Genomic DNA, 18,118 nt, shown 5'->3' on the forward strand with positions numbered 1-18,118 from the left:
ATCACCCACTTCCCAGCCGTCACCTGCCCTTGCTGGACCAGGAGCACAGACCCACTTGACCTTCCCATTTTAATAAGCCCCAACACCCCTGCCAGCTTATCAGGCTACCCTATTTCTTGGAATACTCAGTATCTGCTATATCATACAGTCTTGCTGAGCTTCCATTAGCTTCTAGATGCCTATGAGTTGTTTAAGTACTTTTGTTAATAATTTTTTCACAAGAATTTTTTCAAGGTTTGTGTTTAATTTTTCCATGACCTGTGATCATTCTACTACAGCTAAGATGTTGCATTTAGGAAACTGAGCTACACACACAGTGAGGGAAAGTTTTTTAAACTGGCCAATTTCAGTTTATTTCAACCCCATTTTTTATGACTCATGCTTAGATTTTTTACTTCTGAACTTCCACAATTATGTAACAAGCATCTGAGTTCAACCTCTTTGGTAACATCTAGCCAACGTAACATTAGAAGGTGAGTTGATGGATGGAAATTTTATTTTAGATTGTTTTTGGGGGTTTGTTTTAATAAATGTAAAACTCATTGGAATAACCACAATATTATATTTCATGTCAAATTCAGTCCTCGTAATTTGTGTGTCCATTTTTTATTTGTTTGTATGTTATTTTTAAAGGATCTTAGAGAGCCCACATGGAAGCAGTGGAGAGAATTTCTTGTCAAATACTCCTTCCTTCCTTACCAGCTGATTGCTGAATTTGCTTGGGACTGGCTGGAAGTCCATTATTGGACATCACGGTTTCTCATTGTCAATGCCATGTTACTCTCAGTTTTGGAATTATTCTCCTTTTGGAGGATCTGGTCAAGAAGTGAGCTGAAGTAAGTGTGTTTTTATGTTGGAGATGGTTGGGGCAATAGGGACTAGAAAAGGTGTCTTTGAAGTATTACACAGACATGAAGACTCCTTGTCCTCTGGTTTAGAAACACCTACTTAAGCAGCAAATAGGAAAAATTGCCTTGTGTTTGTAGGGTGGGGAGGTTTTCACGGTGTTCATTATTAAAGTGTTTCTCCAGGTATCTTATCACTAGATAATCTACCATGTAATCCCTGGGGGTGGAGGGTGTACCTGAAGAATTTTAATAATTAGGGAATAAACAAGTGAGAAATGAGGGTACTTTATGGAAAACAGCGTTGTGATGGAGCAAAGAGATCTGATGAGGAATTCTGTAGACAAGAATTCTAATCCTGCTCTGCCACCAACTGGTAGAGTAACAATTTCTCTGAATGTGTAAAATGAGAATTGGACTAGACAGCCACAAGTTAGGGCACTTGGTTGCAAGTGACAGAAACTAACCTAAATTGTCTTTCCTAAAAAGAAAAATGCCCAGTTAAGGCATCCTGCATGGCTGGACCCAGAGACCCACGTGCTATCGTTAGGACTGAATCTTTGTCTCCCACTTGCAGCTCTGCTCTTTGCTGTGTTGTTCAGCCTCAGGCAGCTCTCTTCATGGCAGGGTCCTCGGTCACTCCAGGCATAGGTCCAAGCAGCTTAGCAACACTTGTGAAAAGAGAGCACTTCTTTCCCTGTACTACTTATGAAAGTCTCAAGCTCACATGCCTTTGCTCTAATTGGCCCAGCCTGGGTCACATGCTCACCTGAACCCATCACTTGGTGCAGGGGTATGCTAATTGAATTTACTGGGATGACCCTTTTTGGGGCTCTTGTTGTTCAGGCTCAAGGCATGCACTCATCCCCCAACCAGGGGCCAACTCCAGCCCCACTCAGACCACATGGAAAAGAATAGGGGAAAGAGGCACCCCAAAGAAAAACTCAGAAAGTGTTTCCAGAAGAAAGGGGATAGTTGCTTGGCACACAAAAGTAACACATCACCTCACCAGTATCCTTGAAGCCTGAAGTATCCTGTAACTCAAAGGGTTCTTGATTTTGTCAATCAAGAGCAGCCTTAAAATAGTTCTGAGAACATGAAAAGAATCTCCCTCATTTATTTCAATTCAATGAACTAATGTCTTCACGCACAGTTAATTGAGCCCCTACAGTGTCCCTGGCTCGATTCTGGGCACTGCAGATCTTTTGATAAAAAAAACACCATGTGTACTCTGAAGGCCTATGGCATCGCAGAGAAAATACGCATGTTAAATACATACAAATGTGACACAGTGATGAAGCAGGTGGGGTTGGGGCTGTAATGGGGATGCCTCACTTGGTGCCGATAGAGCCCTGAGGCAGCACTGTGTAGGCTGTATCCTGGGACTGGGAGATGGATTGGTCAGGCAAAGGCACATCTCGGACAGAAAACAAGGTCTTTGCAGCACAGGTGACCTGGGAAACGGTCCAGGGGCGAGGCACTTTTGTGTCATCATTAGGATCACCATCACTATGCCACCTCTGAAATGCTTTCTTCTTCTTCCAGGACTGTGCCTCAGAGGATGTGGAGCCATTTTTGGAAAGTCTCAACACAGGGGCTTTTTGTGGCCATGTTCTGGCCCCTAATTCCTCAGTTTGTTTGCAACTGTTTATTTTACTGGGCCCTGTACTTTAACCCAATTATTAACATTGATCTTGTGGTCAAGGAAGTCCGACGGCTGGAAACCCAAGTGTTGTGAGTGGCGCTGCTCAGGCTCTAAGGGACTCTTGCAGCCTCCCTGTCGGCTGAGCTTTGATGCTTAAGTGAAGGGCAGTGGGGTGAGAACTGACTTCCTGTTTCCTCTCCCTGGTAAACAAGGTGCTGCTTTCTCTGTCAAAGACTGTAACCAGGTCCTCTCTTCCCTCTGCCTGTGCCTTTGTGGCAGCAGGGACTCACGTCCCAGAACTGGGCCGACACAGCAGTAGCACCTCACACCTAGCCGCCTTGCTTACAGGAACTTAGGAGGCCCAATCCACTGTGGCCTGCAAGGACCCAGGGTTCTCAGAAGATGTGGTGTGGGGCCAGCAGAAGGCTGCCACATCAGCAATCCTGCACCCTCACCTCAGTGACTAACAGAAGCTGCCAGGGCAGGTTGGAGTCCTGAGACTGAGCCCGATCAGGCTTGTTGGTGCCAGGCCGGTCCTCTTAAGTCTAGTATAGGAAAATGAGAGATTTTGTCATAGGCATAGACAGTTGCACATAAAAAATACAGAGGAAAACCCAAAAGCCAATAGACAATTATTGCAAATGAGTTGCTAGGAAGTTGAAGAGTTAACTCTCTAAAGGATTTGGTTTGAGACTAGAATGATGGTTATTAGACTTAACCTGTTTCCAACTTTTGGTCATTGAAAGTTTGGATCCCTTTCTCGGGGTGGGGGGGGATTGAGTGGGATGTTGGGATATTAACGAAGGATAATTCACACCAGGCTGAGCTGCCTCAGTGCTACTTAAAATTGTTTTTTGCGGGGGAGGCATTGCTTTGTTTGTTTTTAAGACTTTAATCTGTAAAATCCAGGATAGTCCTTTTGTTCAATGAAACATTTTATACATTGACCTCACACTGTATAATTTTTATCTTCTCGTTCTGGTGTATAAAACAGCAAGTATAATTACACCAAATGCTGTAATTGTAAATGTGAATTAGATGAACTATGCCTCTTCCTTCTGGTTTGAAAACGGCAGGTGTGAAATGGGACCCATCTGAAGATGGGCCCACAGAGATAAGCTTGCATCCAAAGTGTTTTTTTGTGACTCCATGAACCATTCATTAATCCTTTGTATCTTTGAAGATTTCACTCAAACTTTGCATCTGAAAGTTTGAAGAAATTACTTGAAATAAAAATAAAGATCTTTAATAAAGACAAAACTTCTAGAGAAAAATGTTTAGAAAACATGATGAAAATTAGAATTGCTCAATACAACCTCCTGGTCCTGCTGAAGTCCCCCTTCCTTCCTGCCTGATGGTAGTATTGATTGAACCAAGGAGCCACCTAAGGTATCTTAAGTGAAAGGAGGGAGAATATTTTCCTTCCTCAGGTGTTTGCTGTCAGGCCCAGGTCCCAGGGCTGCCTGACTTTACCTGCATGACACTTGACCTGCCAGAGACACTGCACTACAGGTTTGGGTACACTGCACTATTCACACACCCCTGGTCTCCTACCTTGTGGGGTTACTGTTCTCCTTTCCAGATAAAGAGATGGAGGCTGAGTGGCACTGGTGGGGCTGGGCCCAGGCTGCACCACAGGTTGCCAGACTCCCAGCCCAATGTCCTCCACCCCTCCCCACATCTGCTGCAAAAAGGAGTGATACCCACATCTGCTCAGGGGAACAAAGCAAAGGAGATCTGGCCTAGAGCAAATGGGCTGAGCTGGACTTTCATTCTGCTGCCAGTGGAGAGACAGGCACCTCAGAGCCAGGACCACAGCTGCCTCACTTCCCTTGGACCCTCTTGATCACAGCAGGCTACATGCATCAAAAGGGTGTGTCTATTTAAAATACTCAGACACTGATGTAAGAATTCCATTTCTGCAAATCTGGGTTAAGGAATAATGAAAAGGAGCAGTGGGGAATGGCAAAGGTTTATTCAGAAGCATCACCAACACATAATTTATTGATCAAAATAGGAAATTACCAATATTCTAAAGTTAGCAGATAAAATGGTATCTAATATAGCTCTTTAAAATGGAGCTTTCAAGGATTTTTTAATAACAGAGAAAGGTTTATAAAAACCATAAAATGAGTCTCAACTACATTTTTTAGAAATTATAGAAAATGCCCTGGCTGGTGTGCCTCATTGGGGTGTCATCTTGCAAAGTGAAAGGTCACCGGCTCAATTCCCAGTCAGGGCACATGCCTGGGCTGAGGCCAGTCCCTAGTTGTGGGCATGGATGAGAGACACCCAATTGAAAACATTGCTATTTCTCTCCCCCTTTCTCTATAAGTGAATAAATAAAACCTTAAAAAAAAATTACAGAAAAGACTGAAGAACAGCACCCTAAGAAGCTAAAAGTGGTTATTTTGGATTGTTGGAATTGGAGTAGTTTTTTTTTCTCCTTTTTATTCCTCTGTATGCCCTTTTTTAAAGCAGTGCGTATGTAATACTTTTGTAATCAGGAAATTTTTTAACTATTAAAGGAGGAGGATGGGGAAGAATACTTTTTTCCTTTTTTTTTTTTTTTTTAGAATATTCTTTCTTGAGCTAACAACTACTAGACTTGAACTTCACAAGGGTGTCATGTGGTTGTCTTGTTTACGGCCTCAACCCAGTACCTAGAACAAGGCCAGGCACTTAGCAGGTGTTTGTGCACCAAGGGTAGGTTAGAAGACAAGCTCAGCCTTTTCACACAGGTTGAACCTCAAAAATGGTACCAAACCCAATACAGTCATAAACACAGTTATGATTTTATAAATACACATGGGATTTTGACCTTAATCAAACTGGAAACCAAACAGGCTCCAGCCCCAAGTTCCGGGACAGAGAGGGAAAGCAAACATAGGTTGCAGCTTTAACTCAGTTCCCTCGTGCAAATAACTGAATATGGCTATTGATTAGTGAAAAGGAGTTTTATTTTCTTGTGCAAAAGAACATTTCAAGTCAAGCTAGTCAGTCACACTTGAGTGGGCCGTGCCTACATAAGAAACGTGGAAAGAAGAGGTACTTTAAATTGTACTCAGTTTGGGCTAAGCAGTATGCAATCTCCTGGTCACACTTGCATAAGAGTTCTTGGCATTTGTCCTCTGTTGGTTCTGAAAGAAATGGGAAAACTGAAATTAGAGCAGAGACTTTCAGGTAAACATGAGGGAAGCCAGCAGCAACACTGTTGGCAGGAAGGGTTGCATATTGCATCTGTGTGATGTTTGACAGTTCACCAGTGATCATCGTCCTGGCAAGTCAGGGAGGAAGGTGTTGTTGGCCCCATTTTGCAGAGAAGGAAACTGAAGTTGTCAGAGACATGATTTCAGAATCAGAGTCCAAAGTCCACATGAACTTTCGGCTTCTCTTTTGCATCAATACTACACTATTTCATTTGAGGATCCATTTAGATAAGCAGTAGGGAACCATTCAGGCCTTTTTTAGGAATGCCTGCTCTGTTACTTCTAGCTGTGTGCTGTTGCCTAAATGACTCAAGTCTTCGTTTAAAATGGAGCATTATTCACTTTGCGGGGTTCTTGGGAAGTCTATGTAAAGTATCCAGGAAAGACGGCATGCACTCGATCGGTGTTGGCTACACCTGTATTTCTCTGTGCCTTCTTTCTCCAAGTCTTCAGATACTCCTTCGAGAATAAGAGTTTGTTGTAGACAACAACCACATATCCATCTCTCCTCTCCATCCTGGCTGAGCCTGCCTTCCACAGAGGGGCAAAGGTTGCTATCCAAAGATATCTTCAATAAGTCTCCCTCTGCATCCCTACATTTTTTAAATTGAAAAATTCCCGTAACAAAATTTACCATTTTAGTAAATTCATGATGTGTAATCATCACCTCCATCTGATCCTACTAAAACATTTCTATCACCCCAAGAGGGATCTTGTGTACATTAAGGTGTCACTCCCCCTTAACCCTCTCCTGCGTCCCTGTCAGCAATAACTTGTTTTTTGTCCCTATTGATGTGCCCATTCTGGATATTTCATATACTTGGGATCCTATACTCATGTGGCCTTTTGTGTCTGGCTCCTTTCACTTAGTATCACATTTTCAAGGTTCACCCATGTTGTAGCAGGTTCACCTGCTTTATTTTCCAACATAGCAGTTATAAAAGCACTTGGTACAGACACAATTTCCCACTCCTCATTGTAGACTTCTGTCTTACCTAAAACATAACATGGAGGCTGGCATAGAGTAGATTCTCAATAATATTTATTGGGAGAATACAGAAAAGCCTCTCACACAAACAGAATCTAAGTTTTTTTATTTCCATTTTATAGATGTGTAAAGTGAGGCTCAGAGAGATTCAGTAACTTGTCCAAGACCACAGAGCTGGGAAGGGGTGGACCAAGGACTCTAGCCCAGGGTCTTCTGACCCAGTGCGTCCCTTGTATTCCCTTTCTCCTCTCTGAGCAAGAAAGATTCTTTCAAAAGCAATACTTGGTCTCACTGCTCCATAGCCTCAGGAACCCAACAGCATCATGTTATTTAAGAATAATAAAAACTTAAAAGGAAAAATAGCTCCCAAGGGTTAAGTTTAAAATAAAAGCCTGCCAGTAAATATTATTATAGGCTTAAAAATTTTTAAATATATTTAAGTCAGGCCCATAAATGGAAAATGGGCCACACCTGTAATTAAGTAAACAACTATGTTCAGAATATCTCCAAAGAGAATAAGAATATTTTTAGCCAAAAATGCATAATAGATATTTTGGTTTTCTTTATTTGGTTCAGGGAGGGCAGTTCTGTAAACAGGCACAGACTCCACCAATAAATATTTTACAAACACCATTTTCACATGGCTAGGGTAAGCAGAACATGCAAGTTGAAGGGAAGAAGGGAGAAATCTTTAACAGATTCCAATTCAAGGCCCATTTCACCCCTCTCGACCCACACCGGAAGGGGGCAGCTTGGGGACAGGGAATGTGCCCAGCAGTTGGCACATTGCCACCACGTTAGGCAAGTCACTTCTTTCCCTGGGCTTCAGTTTCCCCAACTCTAAATGAGAGGTCTGGACGAGATGATGTCTGGGGTGCTTTCAATCCTAAACGTTAACATGTCTCAATATTAGTGTAGCTTCACTCTTATGCCAGCTCCAAAGTCATACTAAGAAGATATGGCTAAGAATCTGTGCATATTTAAGAACATCCTTCTTATTATAATTTATGATTGCTTCCTTTCCTCCAAAACTGACCAAGTTGCAGAAGAAAGAGTTTTAGAGGAAAGTTACACCAGAACCTCCGTTCTCTCTGGTGGGAGGTAGTGGGGTCAGAGGGAGGTTCAGATCAGGATGAGGAAGGGTGGAGAAGAGATGGGAGAGAGTAATAACCCCTGTCCAATCTGTTTATCACATTATAAACCCATTTTTTCATCTCTGAAACACCCATCTTCAAGCTAAGGAAACTGAGGGCCAGAAATGTCATCCATCTAGGGCCAAGAGATTTTCAACAAGAGAAAGAGGAGTTTCTTCAACAAACGGCACTGGGACAACTGGATATCCACATGCAAAAGAATGAAGTTGGACCCCTACTGCAAGCCATGCACAACAGTTAACTCAGCCCTGGCTGGGTGGCTCAGTTGGTTAGAGCATCTTCCCAATACGCCATGGTTGCAGGTTCAGTCTCTGGTCAGGGCACATGCAGGAAGCAACCAATGAATGCATAAATCAGGGGAACAACACAGCAATGATTTTCTCTCTCTCTAAAAATCAATTAAAAAAACTTTAAGAATATGAAAGCCCTGGCTGGCATGGCCCAGTTTGCTGGGCGTCGTCCCGCAATGCAAAATGTTGCCGGTTCAATTGCTGGTCAGGCACACACCTGGGTAGCAGGTTCCATCAATCACAGGCAACCGACCGACGTTCCTCTCTTACATCGATGCTTCTCTCCCTCTCCTACTCCCTCCTTTCCCCTCTCACTAAAAAAATTAAAATAAAATAAACTCAAAGTGGATCAATGACCTAGACATAAGAATTCAAATGATAAAACTCGTGGAAGGAAATGGGGGTAAATCTTCACAACCTTGGATCTATCAATGCCTTCTTAGACAGGACACCACAGACATGATTAAGAAAAGACAAAATAGAAAAATTGGGCTTTATCAAAATTATAACTTTTGTACATAAAAAAAAAACATTATTTAAAAAAATATTTGTGCCCTGGCTGGTGTAGCTCAGTGGATTGAGCGCGGGCTGCGAACCAAAGCATCATAGGTTCGATTCCCAGTCAGCGCACGTGCCTGGGTTGCAGGCCAAGTCCCCAGTGGGGGCCATGTGAGAGGCAACCATACATTGATTCTCTCTCTCTTTCTCCCTCCATTCTCTTCTCTAAAAATAAATAAATTAAATCTTTAAAAAATATTTGTAAATCACATATCTGATAAGGGTGCAGTACCCAGACTATATAAAAACTCTTGTAACTCAACAAAAAAATGACAAACAACCCAATTTAAAAATGAGCAAAAGACTTGAATAGACATTTCTCCAAAGATATAAAAATGTCCAAAAGCACATGAAAAGATGCTCAATGTCATTCAGAAAAAGCAAATCAAAACCACAGTGAGATATACTAATCATCCCCACTAATAAGATACCATCCATTAGGAGGTCATCTGAACATCTGTCATCCATCCACATTTTTATTTTGTTTTGATACACATCAAAGTAATTTACAGAGATCATATGAGGCTGTATATTCCTTTTCTTTTTAATTTTCAATTCGCAATTAACTCATGAAGACATTCTCTTTGTAAAATTTGGAAACATTACAAAGAACATAAAATCACCTTCTACCATCATTCCCTTCAACCCGATTCTGTCCCTAGAGATGACCACCACCATCCTCAGTTTGGAATGTATCTTTATGTTTTCCTGACCTCTGCATACATCTGCATTAGCCATGGAAAGTAGTACGGTACTATTTACAAACTTTTTTTTTTAAAGATTTTATTTATTTATTTTTAGGGAGAGAAGGGAGGGAGGGAGGGAGAGAGAGAGAGAAACATCAATGTGTGGTTGCTGGGGGTTATGGCCTGCAACCCAGGAATGTACCCTGGCTGGGAATCGAACCTGGGACACTTTGGTTCCCAGCCCGCGCTCAATCCACTGAGCTATGCCAGCCAGGGCTACAAACTTTTTTTTTTAACACAAAAGTGCTTTATTGGACATGTTATTCTGCAGTTTGCTTTTTCATTCAACATCTTTCCTTGTCCTTTCTTACCTTATCCTTTCTTTAGGCTGCAGTCTTCCATCGTGAGTATACATCACAGATTTATATACCCAGCCCATCTGATGGACATTTAGGTTGTTTATATCTGGTGTCATCTCTTTTTCAGGTTTTGTCCAAACAGCAAAAAATTAGCTTTCTTTGTTTATCTTTTTAAGTGCTGTAAGGTAATGTATTAGATAAATCCAAAGAGTGGCCTACGAAGAGTTGGAAGCAGTGGTAAGTTATTACAACCAGGATGCCCCAGGGACTCTCGGGTAGGTCACTGTGGGTGTTGCAGGGGACTCACCACACTCAATGCGCTGATCAACGCATTTCCACAAGTAGGGCTCCAGCTTGGCCTGGCAGCCAGCCTCCTGCCGGGCATGATAGTAGCAGCAGTCGTGATGATGACAGCACCTATGGATGGCAGACAAGCAGACCAGCTGGTAGGGAGAGGCAGGGCTGCTCTCCTGGCCACCTTCCCAGGCTAGGGCTATGGGTGAGCATCTTCTGGTCCAAACTTTGTCCCTAAGAATCCTATCCTGGGAAATAATTCTGCTGACCCTGGTATGTTCTGCCCTGCATCCATCACAGCCATGTTTGAGCCTGGCCCCTGCCTGGGCCCCGACTGCTTCACTCTCTGAATCTCTGAGCTCCAACAGAACCTGTCTTCTTCTCTATTGGTAGAGTGAAGCTGCCTCCTGCCTGTCCCTCTGGGGACAACTTCATGCCAACCCTTCCTCTTTTAGTCCCAGCCTAAGCCCCAGCCCCCATTCCCAGAATGTCATCTGGCTCCCTACCTCCCAGTTTATGAAGGTGTCTTTGTTACACCCTTTCATAAAACCAGGTTCCTTCCCTTCAGGGCAGGTTCATAATGAGACCCTCATTAGCAAGATTAACATCTGTCTGTCTTCCTAATGACCAGAGCTCTAAGATGTGAGACCATTTCTGTCTGGCTCCTCACAGTGTCACCAGCAGCCAATCCAGCCTAGGGCCTGTTACATAATAGGATCTCAACAATAATTATGATTGTGACCATTAATATTATTATTTACTGATAATAATTATTATCATTTACTATTGAAAAATTCACTGAGGAACACCCACAAATGTCCCAAATCTTGCCAATTATTCATTCATTCACTGGTATTACCTCCATCCAGCCACCAGCCCTGCTCTGTGTTGAGCCCTCAGCTGAGTGTGGCAAGGACAGGTCAGCCAGATTCCGCTCTGCCCTCACAGAGCCCCCAGTCTGGTGGGGGAGGCAAACAAGCTACCAGATGCTCATACACAGTGAGAAGTGCTGGGATGTGTGGTAAGGACAGGGGATTCTGGAAGCCAGAGGTGGTGCTATGCTCACCAGGGCTTCAGGAAAGCCTTCCCAGAGGGGCTAATGCTTGATCTGCATCTGCAGATACAGGAACCAGACAACTAGAGTGTGGGAGGATGTGTCCAGCAGGAGCCTTGAAGGTACAAGGCTGAGTAAAGACTTGTTAACGACAATCATATCCTCCAAGAAAGACAGTCAAATTCTGCGCTCCACTACCTACCAGCTGTGTGGAAATGGGTAAGTGGCAGTACCTCTCTGAGTCTCAGGTCCTCCTCCATGAAACAGGTTAGCCATTGTGCTTGTTTCCAAGGATGGCCATGAGTGTAAAGGAGTAGTAGTCATGGAAAGATACACGCTCACAGCCTTGCACAGAATGGGCACTTCTCACATGGTAGCAGAGTGCACTGATTAGGGCCATGAAGCCAGCAAGACTGCTGAGGTTCAAATCCCAGCCCCCACCCCTTACTCTCTCTCTATGTGGTCCAGACAAGTTACTTAATCTTTCTGTGCCTCAGTTTTCTCATCTTTGTAATGGGATTATTGTAAGGATTAAAAAGGTGTTCTCAGAACAGGTCCTGGTGCACTAGAAGTCTGATCAACTTTGTTCAATTTTTTTTTTTTAGCCAAAGTAATCATCCTATAGCCAGATTGAAGAGGGCAGCTGGCACCAAGGTTTGGCCTTATTGGCATGTTACCCAGGAGGCCCTCTGCCTGCAAGGTAGTACCATGTGCTATTTCCTCATAGGCCTTAAATACCCCAGAGGGTGGGAGACCTTTTAGCTTGGCCCAAGCATGAACTCACCAGTCAATGGCATCCAAGGGCTGGCCATGGCCACCCAGGCCACAATAGCAGCCATAGCTAACATAGGCTAGGGGGGTGCGGGAACCAACACAGTTTATGGTTTCTGCCAGTTCTATCAGTCCACGCCGGTGCACATGTGACTTCAAGGAGGCTGGAGAGAAACAAAGGTTAGAGGCTGAAGGTCAGGTCTGCCTTGGCCCTGGACCCTGGAGGTCACTGGCCTGAGAAGAGCCTAGACCACTGCCTGGGTTTGAATCCTGCTCCTCCTACTTCCAAGCTGTGTGACCTTTGACAACTTATTCAAGCTCTCTGTGCCTTGTTTTCCTCATTTATAAAATAGGGGGATAAGTGTATCTCACTTGATAAAGTAAAATGTGACCATAAATGTAAAGCACATAACAAGCTCTAACTATTACCACCAATATCCTCAAGGCAGCCATGAAAGAAAAAAAAAGACACAGAGCCACAGCATCTGGAAGCTCCCACCACTGGGCCTGTGCAGAGGCTGGTCCCTCTTCCTGGAACATCCTGATTCCCAGTCTCCTGCACTTGTCAATTCTAGACACAGTCAGAGTCCAAGTTGGACATCAAATGTCTGTCCAGTTGCCTGTGATGAGTACTGGACATCAGAGATGAGCTAAACAGGGTCCCTGCCACTAAGGAGGGCTCCTCTGTGGGGGCTTCCCTATCCCTGGTTCTTCTTTGCTCCCCCCGCCCCCCCCCCCACCTCTTCTGTCAAGTCTCTGGTTCAGGGGCCTCTCAATCTCCTCTTATTTCACTGCCCAGGCCCCGCTTCCTCCCACACAGGGAGGCCCTGTGGCCGGAGCCCAGCTATGGCTCTGACACAGAGCAGTGCACAGTAGGTGCACCTGAAAACCCTGCCTTTCACAGGTGAGCAAGAGGAGGCATGGGCAGTAAGGATGAGCCCCACAGTCGCACGCCAACAAGAACCTGGCTGACTGGGGGCTCCGACTCAGACTTGACTCCCAATCCGGTGTTTGTCCCTCCTTGCCCAGGAACATTCAGTGCAGGATGTCTGCCAGGGTGGCAGAGCTGAGGGGCACTGAGCAGATAGAGGCCACTCCTCAAAGCCAGGCATCTCTAAACCCACTGTAACCTCGGCATCAGAGAATCCCAGAGCAACTCCTCCTTCTAGTGAAGGCAATGAATCTATTTTCTCTGGCATTTGGTCAAAAACAAGTCAGGGCAATAACAGGCGATGCAGTCCTTTGAACTGCGCCCTGCACCAGGCATCATCTGTGGTCAATGGCATAGCCTCCTTGTCTTGTGGGTAGCGGTCACCCCACTTACAGATGGGGACAGTGAGGCAGAGGAGGAGAAAGGACCCTTCCCAGGTCATGGGACTGGTGAGCCTCAGAGCAGAAGCCCACGCCCAGGCCTGCCTGGCTCCTATGAGTCCGTTCTCCACTGCTCTGGGGCTGCCAACACAGAGATGTATGCATTGTATGTGGTCATTGTGTCTCTTTTGTGTCTCTTTTCTAGAAAAAGTTTTTATGACACTGACTTTTTCGAAGAATACTGAACCAAATTAAATCCAATTTTGTTTTTCTTTTTCCTCAGTGGAGAAAGTAGCATATTCATGTGGGGGAACAGAGAGGAGTTAAATATAAAACAAAATGTAAAAAAACAAGTTTAGAGTTCAATGCTTCACCTTCCTTTCTGGATGACCAGTCCTTGCTCTCCCAGGACTTGCCGAGTGCTGCTCCCAGCTGCCCACACCTCTGCCTCAAACCTCCCGTGGCTCCCACCACCCTCCAGATAAAGCTCCAGGGCCTCAGCGCAGCCCAGAGCCCTGGCAGGAGCCCATCCCTCCCTCCTCTCCAGTGTCCTCTCTCAATGTCCACCACACGGGCTCTGCTCATCATTGCCTGTTCCTCTAGTTAAAATTCCCATCACATACATCCTGTGCTGCACATGCCCTTGCACCATCCTCACCCAGCTCACCTGCTAGAATCTGCCTGCCCTCAGGTGACCACAGGAGCCCTTGTCACACTGTGCTGCTATCTGCTTATGGGAATGACCTTCTAGCCTGGGAGCTCTTCAGGGACAGATCTCTGCCATAGGCAGCTTCAGCTCCCCTGGCACACAGTGGGCTTCTAAGAAAGGTCCCTTGACTTCTGGATCCACCAAGCCCCAGTTCAAGCATACCTGACAGGACCTCAGTCTTAATCCTATACCTCACAGCTGTCCCCAGAGGTCCCCCACTGTGACCTAACTATGCTCTGGCATCTGTGTCCCAGGTACAGCCCTATGGGGAACCCAAGCATGGGGCAGACGTCCAGCAGTGGGTTTGGAACCAAGGAAAACACTCCCTCTGGGCCAGTGTAGGCGGGGCAGGTCACTCTGGGGTCTGTTTGCTCTGTCTGCCCACGGCAGCCTCACTGGGAGTGCCACAGCTGACCAGACTTCCTATCTTCCAGGGCCTGAGGGTGCGTGTGTGTGCGTGTGTGTGTGTGTGTGTGTGTGTGTGTTTTCCTTGGGGTATCTTTGCTTATGTCTGTGTGTGAGCCTGTCCATGAGCCATACACTTAAGTGTCCAGGTTAGGCTGGGGGTGTGTATGTATATGATGTGGTATTTATGTATTTCCCTGTGAGTGTGTGTGCCTGTACACCCCAGAAATGGGCAGTCACTGAGGGGACCTCTCCAGGGATGGGTGAGAAGGTAACCTTATGGTCTTTCCTGACCCCAGGTAGGGCTGGGTCTCTTCTTCCCCTGCTCCTCCCAGCCTCTGATGTCCCCCCACACCTCCCATGCCCCAGGGGCAGGTGGAGTGAACAGTCAGTTCACTGGACCCCGGGCCAGGTAAATGGGGAGGGTCTGGTAGGTGAAGAGGGATAGTGATTGGAGGGGATGTTTGATGAGGACAATGAGCTTCCCTGAGCCCCCAAGGAAGGACTGAGCTAGACTTGGGTTCCTGGGAGGAGTAAATGAGTGGAAGCTCTTGGGGAGCGCTGGGGGACAGGGTCCTTAGAAACCTGGTAAGAAACGTGTCAGTGAGGCAGAGAAAGGAGGGCTCCGGCGGCAGAGCTCCTGGGACCTTGAAAAGCGCTGGTAAGTTGGAGCCCTTGCAAAGGGGTGGGGAGCAGGAGTCCTGGGCCAGGCGAGAGGGCTGAAGGAGTGTGCCGGGAGCTCCTTGGTCCTCCGAGGGGCCCATTCCTCACTCACCTGCGCGGGGCAGGAGTCCGGGTACCAGTAGCAGTAGCAGCGGCAGCATTATTGGCTGGCACAGGGGCAGCTGACCCACAGGATGGTGGCAGGTGTGGGACGATCTGGCGGGCCAGTGTAGTTACCAAGCCCGATCTGGCGGGCCACTGAAGTTACGAGCCGGGGCCGAACCCCCTCCCCCACGCCCCGCCCATTCCCTCCCCTGCCCTCACCTGCCCTCGGGGCCCGGCGGAGCCCGGCCAGGTCAAGCCCCTGGAGCCCCAAGGAAAGGAATGGGCCCCCGAGGCGGAGAGAGAGAATCCGTCCCGGAAAGTCTTGGATGAGGGTTTGGGGGAATTACGGAGGAAAGCAGTTTAGAACAGGCGAAGTCACAAATTCGCAGAGTAAATTCGCAAAAAGTGTGCTGTGTTAATATTATCACCTGCGGCCCCCTCGCAGCGCTCACCTGGCCTCCAAAAGGAGAAGACTTGGAGGAGGGGGAAATACTGAAATTATTTTAAACACTTTAAATGTAGGAAACTTGGCGCTCCTGATACCTCTAGAAACCAGCTCTTTGCACCAGCCCCCACCACCACGACAGTCGGTAGACTGAGGGGGTCCAAGATTTGCCCAAGGTCACACAGTGGGTTCTGGTAACAGACAGCTGAAATAGTGTAGGAGGGGAGCGAGCCCCGAACTCCTCACCTTCCACTTCAGGCCTATCATCTGATCAAGGTAATAATGATAGGGGGGGACTCGAGACTTGGAAAATTTTACCTTAAGGTAAAAAGTTATTAAATCTAGCAAGTAATGTGTATGTTAAGCTTTTGTTTCAGAAACTACAGATAAGGCCCATCCTGGTTCCTGGGAAAAACAGCCGACCTCCTGGGGCACTGATAGAAGATTATTGCCTGGGGACATCCTTGTTCCAGGGAGAGCAGATGACCACCCCTCCCCCTTGGGATCAGCTAACTGCCCAGGACAGGACTGTGGCAGCTTCTGAATCTCAAAGCATTCACTGCACCTTGTTTGTCTTCTCCCACCCCCTTATAAAAGATCTGGTCAGGAAAGAGAAGAGAAGATGGTTTGTTAGGGTATGAACCTGCCATCTTCTCAGATTGCCAGCCATCTGAATAAAGCGCCCATAAAAGATTCAATCGCTGCCATTGCTTATTGGATTTGGTAGTGACAGGCAGCCCGGACGCTGGTGTCTTTTGCAGTTACAATAAGGCCTCCTCCGAAGGACACGTGAGGCAGAGAAGACAGCCGCAGTAGTTGCTCAGCATTGGAAGGAGATGAGAGCTGTGACACACATCCGTTCCCCTTTGTCCCTACTCAATGTCATCAACTGCTGTTGATTTCCAGCTGTAACTGCTTCTGAGAGTGGAACCCTGGGCTCCTCCCATCTCCATGGCCAAGCTCTAGTAAAAGTAATGGCAACTAATGATGGTCATGTCTCACCAGCTACAATGTGCTGTAAGGGCACCAGGCACATGTACTCATCACCACCTCAGACCCCTGGCATCCCCATTTCACAAGAAAAAAACTTAGGCTCAGAGAAGCTAAGAACCAAGAATTGCGGGTGCCCAGATTCAAATTCATTACTATATGGTGCCAAACCTCCATCTTCCTCCCGCTGCCAAAACCTAAAGCATCAGACCACTCCTCTGCCTCTCTCCAAGTCACTGACTCCCGCTGGAGTGAGCTCCTCAAGGCCAGGCCCGGCTCTTTCCTCTTGGAGCCCGAGCGTGTGCGTGCCTGGCACACAACAGGTGTTCAGTTAGGGCTTGTCCACACAGATTATGGGTTTCAGACTCCCCAAAACACGGGATTAAAAAACATTTTCTTGGCTGGCGTAGCTCAGTGGATTGAGCGTGGGCTGTGAATCAAAAAAACATTTTCTTTATTCTGAATCTCCCATGAGTAATGGGGGATAAAATAACCCACAAAAATTTGTGGAGAAAGACTTGCTTTCAAGGAATTTCCCAATCAATGTGCATGGAGAAAAATTTATACTGATAATCCATTATAATTAAAAAGTTAGGAAATCTGTTCTCAATATTAAAACTTTTGCATCAAAAACTCTACTACTTTATTAACTGGTTAGCCTCAATCGTCTGCAAAGTTCATCCATACCGGATAATTTGTTCCTAATTATGCTCGATAACTGGGGCATTGGGCCCATCACCAAATATACTAATGTCCCACACTCTATCAAAATTTACACATTAAAAACATAAATTATAAATCATGTCTTCAAGAGCCTCAGTTGAAAGTGCTGGGAGGTGAGGGGGTATGAGAGAATGTGAATAAGATCAGAAATTGGTTCACTTCCTAAGGGTGAGTTACACATGTCAATGACCTGTGCCCTAGTGTTGGTCTCAGTTTAGCCAGATCTTCTGGTTTCATCCTAATCTATTGACAAAAGGTTGCTGCAAATGTTTGGTGAGTAAAAAGATTTCTTCTTTGTGGCAGAAGTGGGCACCCTTCTTTGACTGCAAGGAAAAATAACCACACACACCAAGGAACATGTGACCTGGGGGTTTCTCCAGCTCATGAGACCACAAGGAAGAGAATGGTGAATTCTGATACAGATCAGCACACCCTTTGACTGAGCGACCTGTTTCTGGAAATAGCTCTAAAAAATAAAATACTCAGACAAGATTTATTCACAAAATTGATCCTTAGCAAAGAGCAAAAACAAATGAGAAGAAATCTCAATATCCAACAATAAAAAGATAGCTAAATTATAAGATTTAAAAAAAATTTTTTTATTTATTTTTAGAGAGGGAAGGGAGGGAGAGAGAGAGAGAGAGAAATATCAATGTGTGGTTGCTGGGGGTCGTGGCCTGCAACCCAAGCATGTGCCCTGACTGGGAATCGAAACTGCGATGCTTTGGTTCGCAGCCCGTGCTCAATCCGCTGAGCTACGCCAGCCAGGGCCAGATTTTTTCATATGATAGAATATGCATTCATTCTAATATAGTGTTTTTAAAGAATATTTAATGGCCATTTAAAAATATTTTAAAAGTAGAAACTTATATAATTATAGACCATTCAACTGAAAGGGAGATGTACGTAAGTAT

At 45.6% G+C, this 18,118-nt stretch overlaps 2 protein-coding genes across 5 annotated transcripts in view; one reads left to right on the top strand and one right to left on the bottom strand.

Annotated features, from left to right (window-relative positions):
• BFAR (bifunctional apoptosis regulator) overlaps positions 1-3,750 on the top strand; it is a 29,089-nt gene extending 25,339 nt beyond the window's left edge. For all 4 annotated transcript variants that reach the window (XM_045819364.1, XM_045819363.1, XM_045819365.1 and 1 more), the window contains 2 exons: positions 634-836; positions 2,391-3,750. In XM_045819364.1, the coding sequence (XP_045675320.1) occupies positions 634-836; positions 2,391-2,583 (396 nt within the window). In that variant the 3' untranslated portion in view covers positions 2,584-3,750. The remainder of the gene's footprint in view (positions 1-633; positions 837-2,390) is intronic.
• A 1,737-nt stretch (positions 3,751-5,487) lies between these two features.
• Positions 5,488-15,185, bottom strand: LOC123806278 (group 10 secretory phospholipase A2-like). The gene is made up of 4 exons (XM_045819326.1): positions 15,054-15,185; positions 11,867-12,017; positions 10,042-10,151; positions 5,488-5,630 (listed from the first exon to the last, which is right to left on the bottom strand). The coding sequence occupies exons 1-4, from the start codon at positions 15,100-15,102 to the stop codon at positions 5,488-5,490; spliced, it is 453 nt and encodes a 150-aa protein (XP_045675282.1). The 5' UTR covers positions 15,103-15,185.
• Between the last annotated feature and the right edge of the window lie 2,933 nt (positions 15,186-18,118).

The sequence above is a fragment of the Phyllostomus hastatus genome, unplaced genomic scaffold (genome assembly GCF_019186645.2).
Source record: "Phyllostomus hastatus isolate PE091 unplaced genomic scaffold, TTU_PhHast_1.1 phas_scaffold_385, whole genome shotgun sequence".
In the NCBI taxonomy this organism is placed as follows: Eukaryota; Metazoa; Chordata; class Mammalia; order Chiroptera; family Phyllostomidae; genus Phyllostomus; species Phyllostomus hastatus.

Coding starts and splice junctions, on each gene's coding strand:
- LOC123806278 (XM_045819326.1), bottom strand. CDS start 15,102: ATGCTGCCGCTGCTACTGCTACTGGTACCCGGACTCCTGCCCCGCGCA. Junction 12,018..15,053: donor CGGACTCCTGCCCCGCGCAG/GTGAGTGAGGAA, acceptor GTTTCTCTCCAG/CCTCCTTGAAGTCACATGTG. Junction 5,631..10,041: donor TGATCAGCGCATTGAGTGTG/GTGAGTCCCCTG, acceptor CATTTCTTTCAG/AACCAACAGAGGACAAATGC.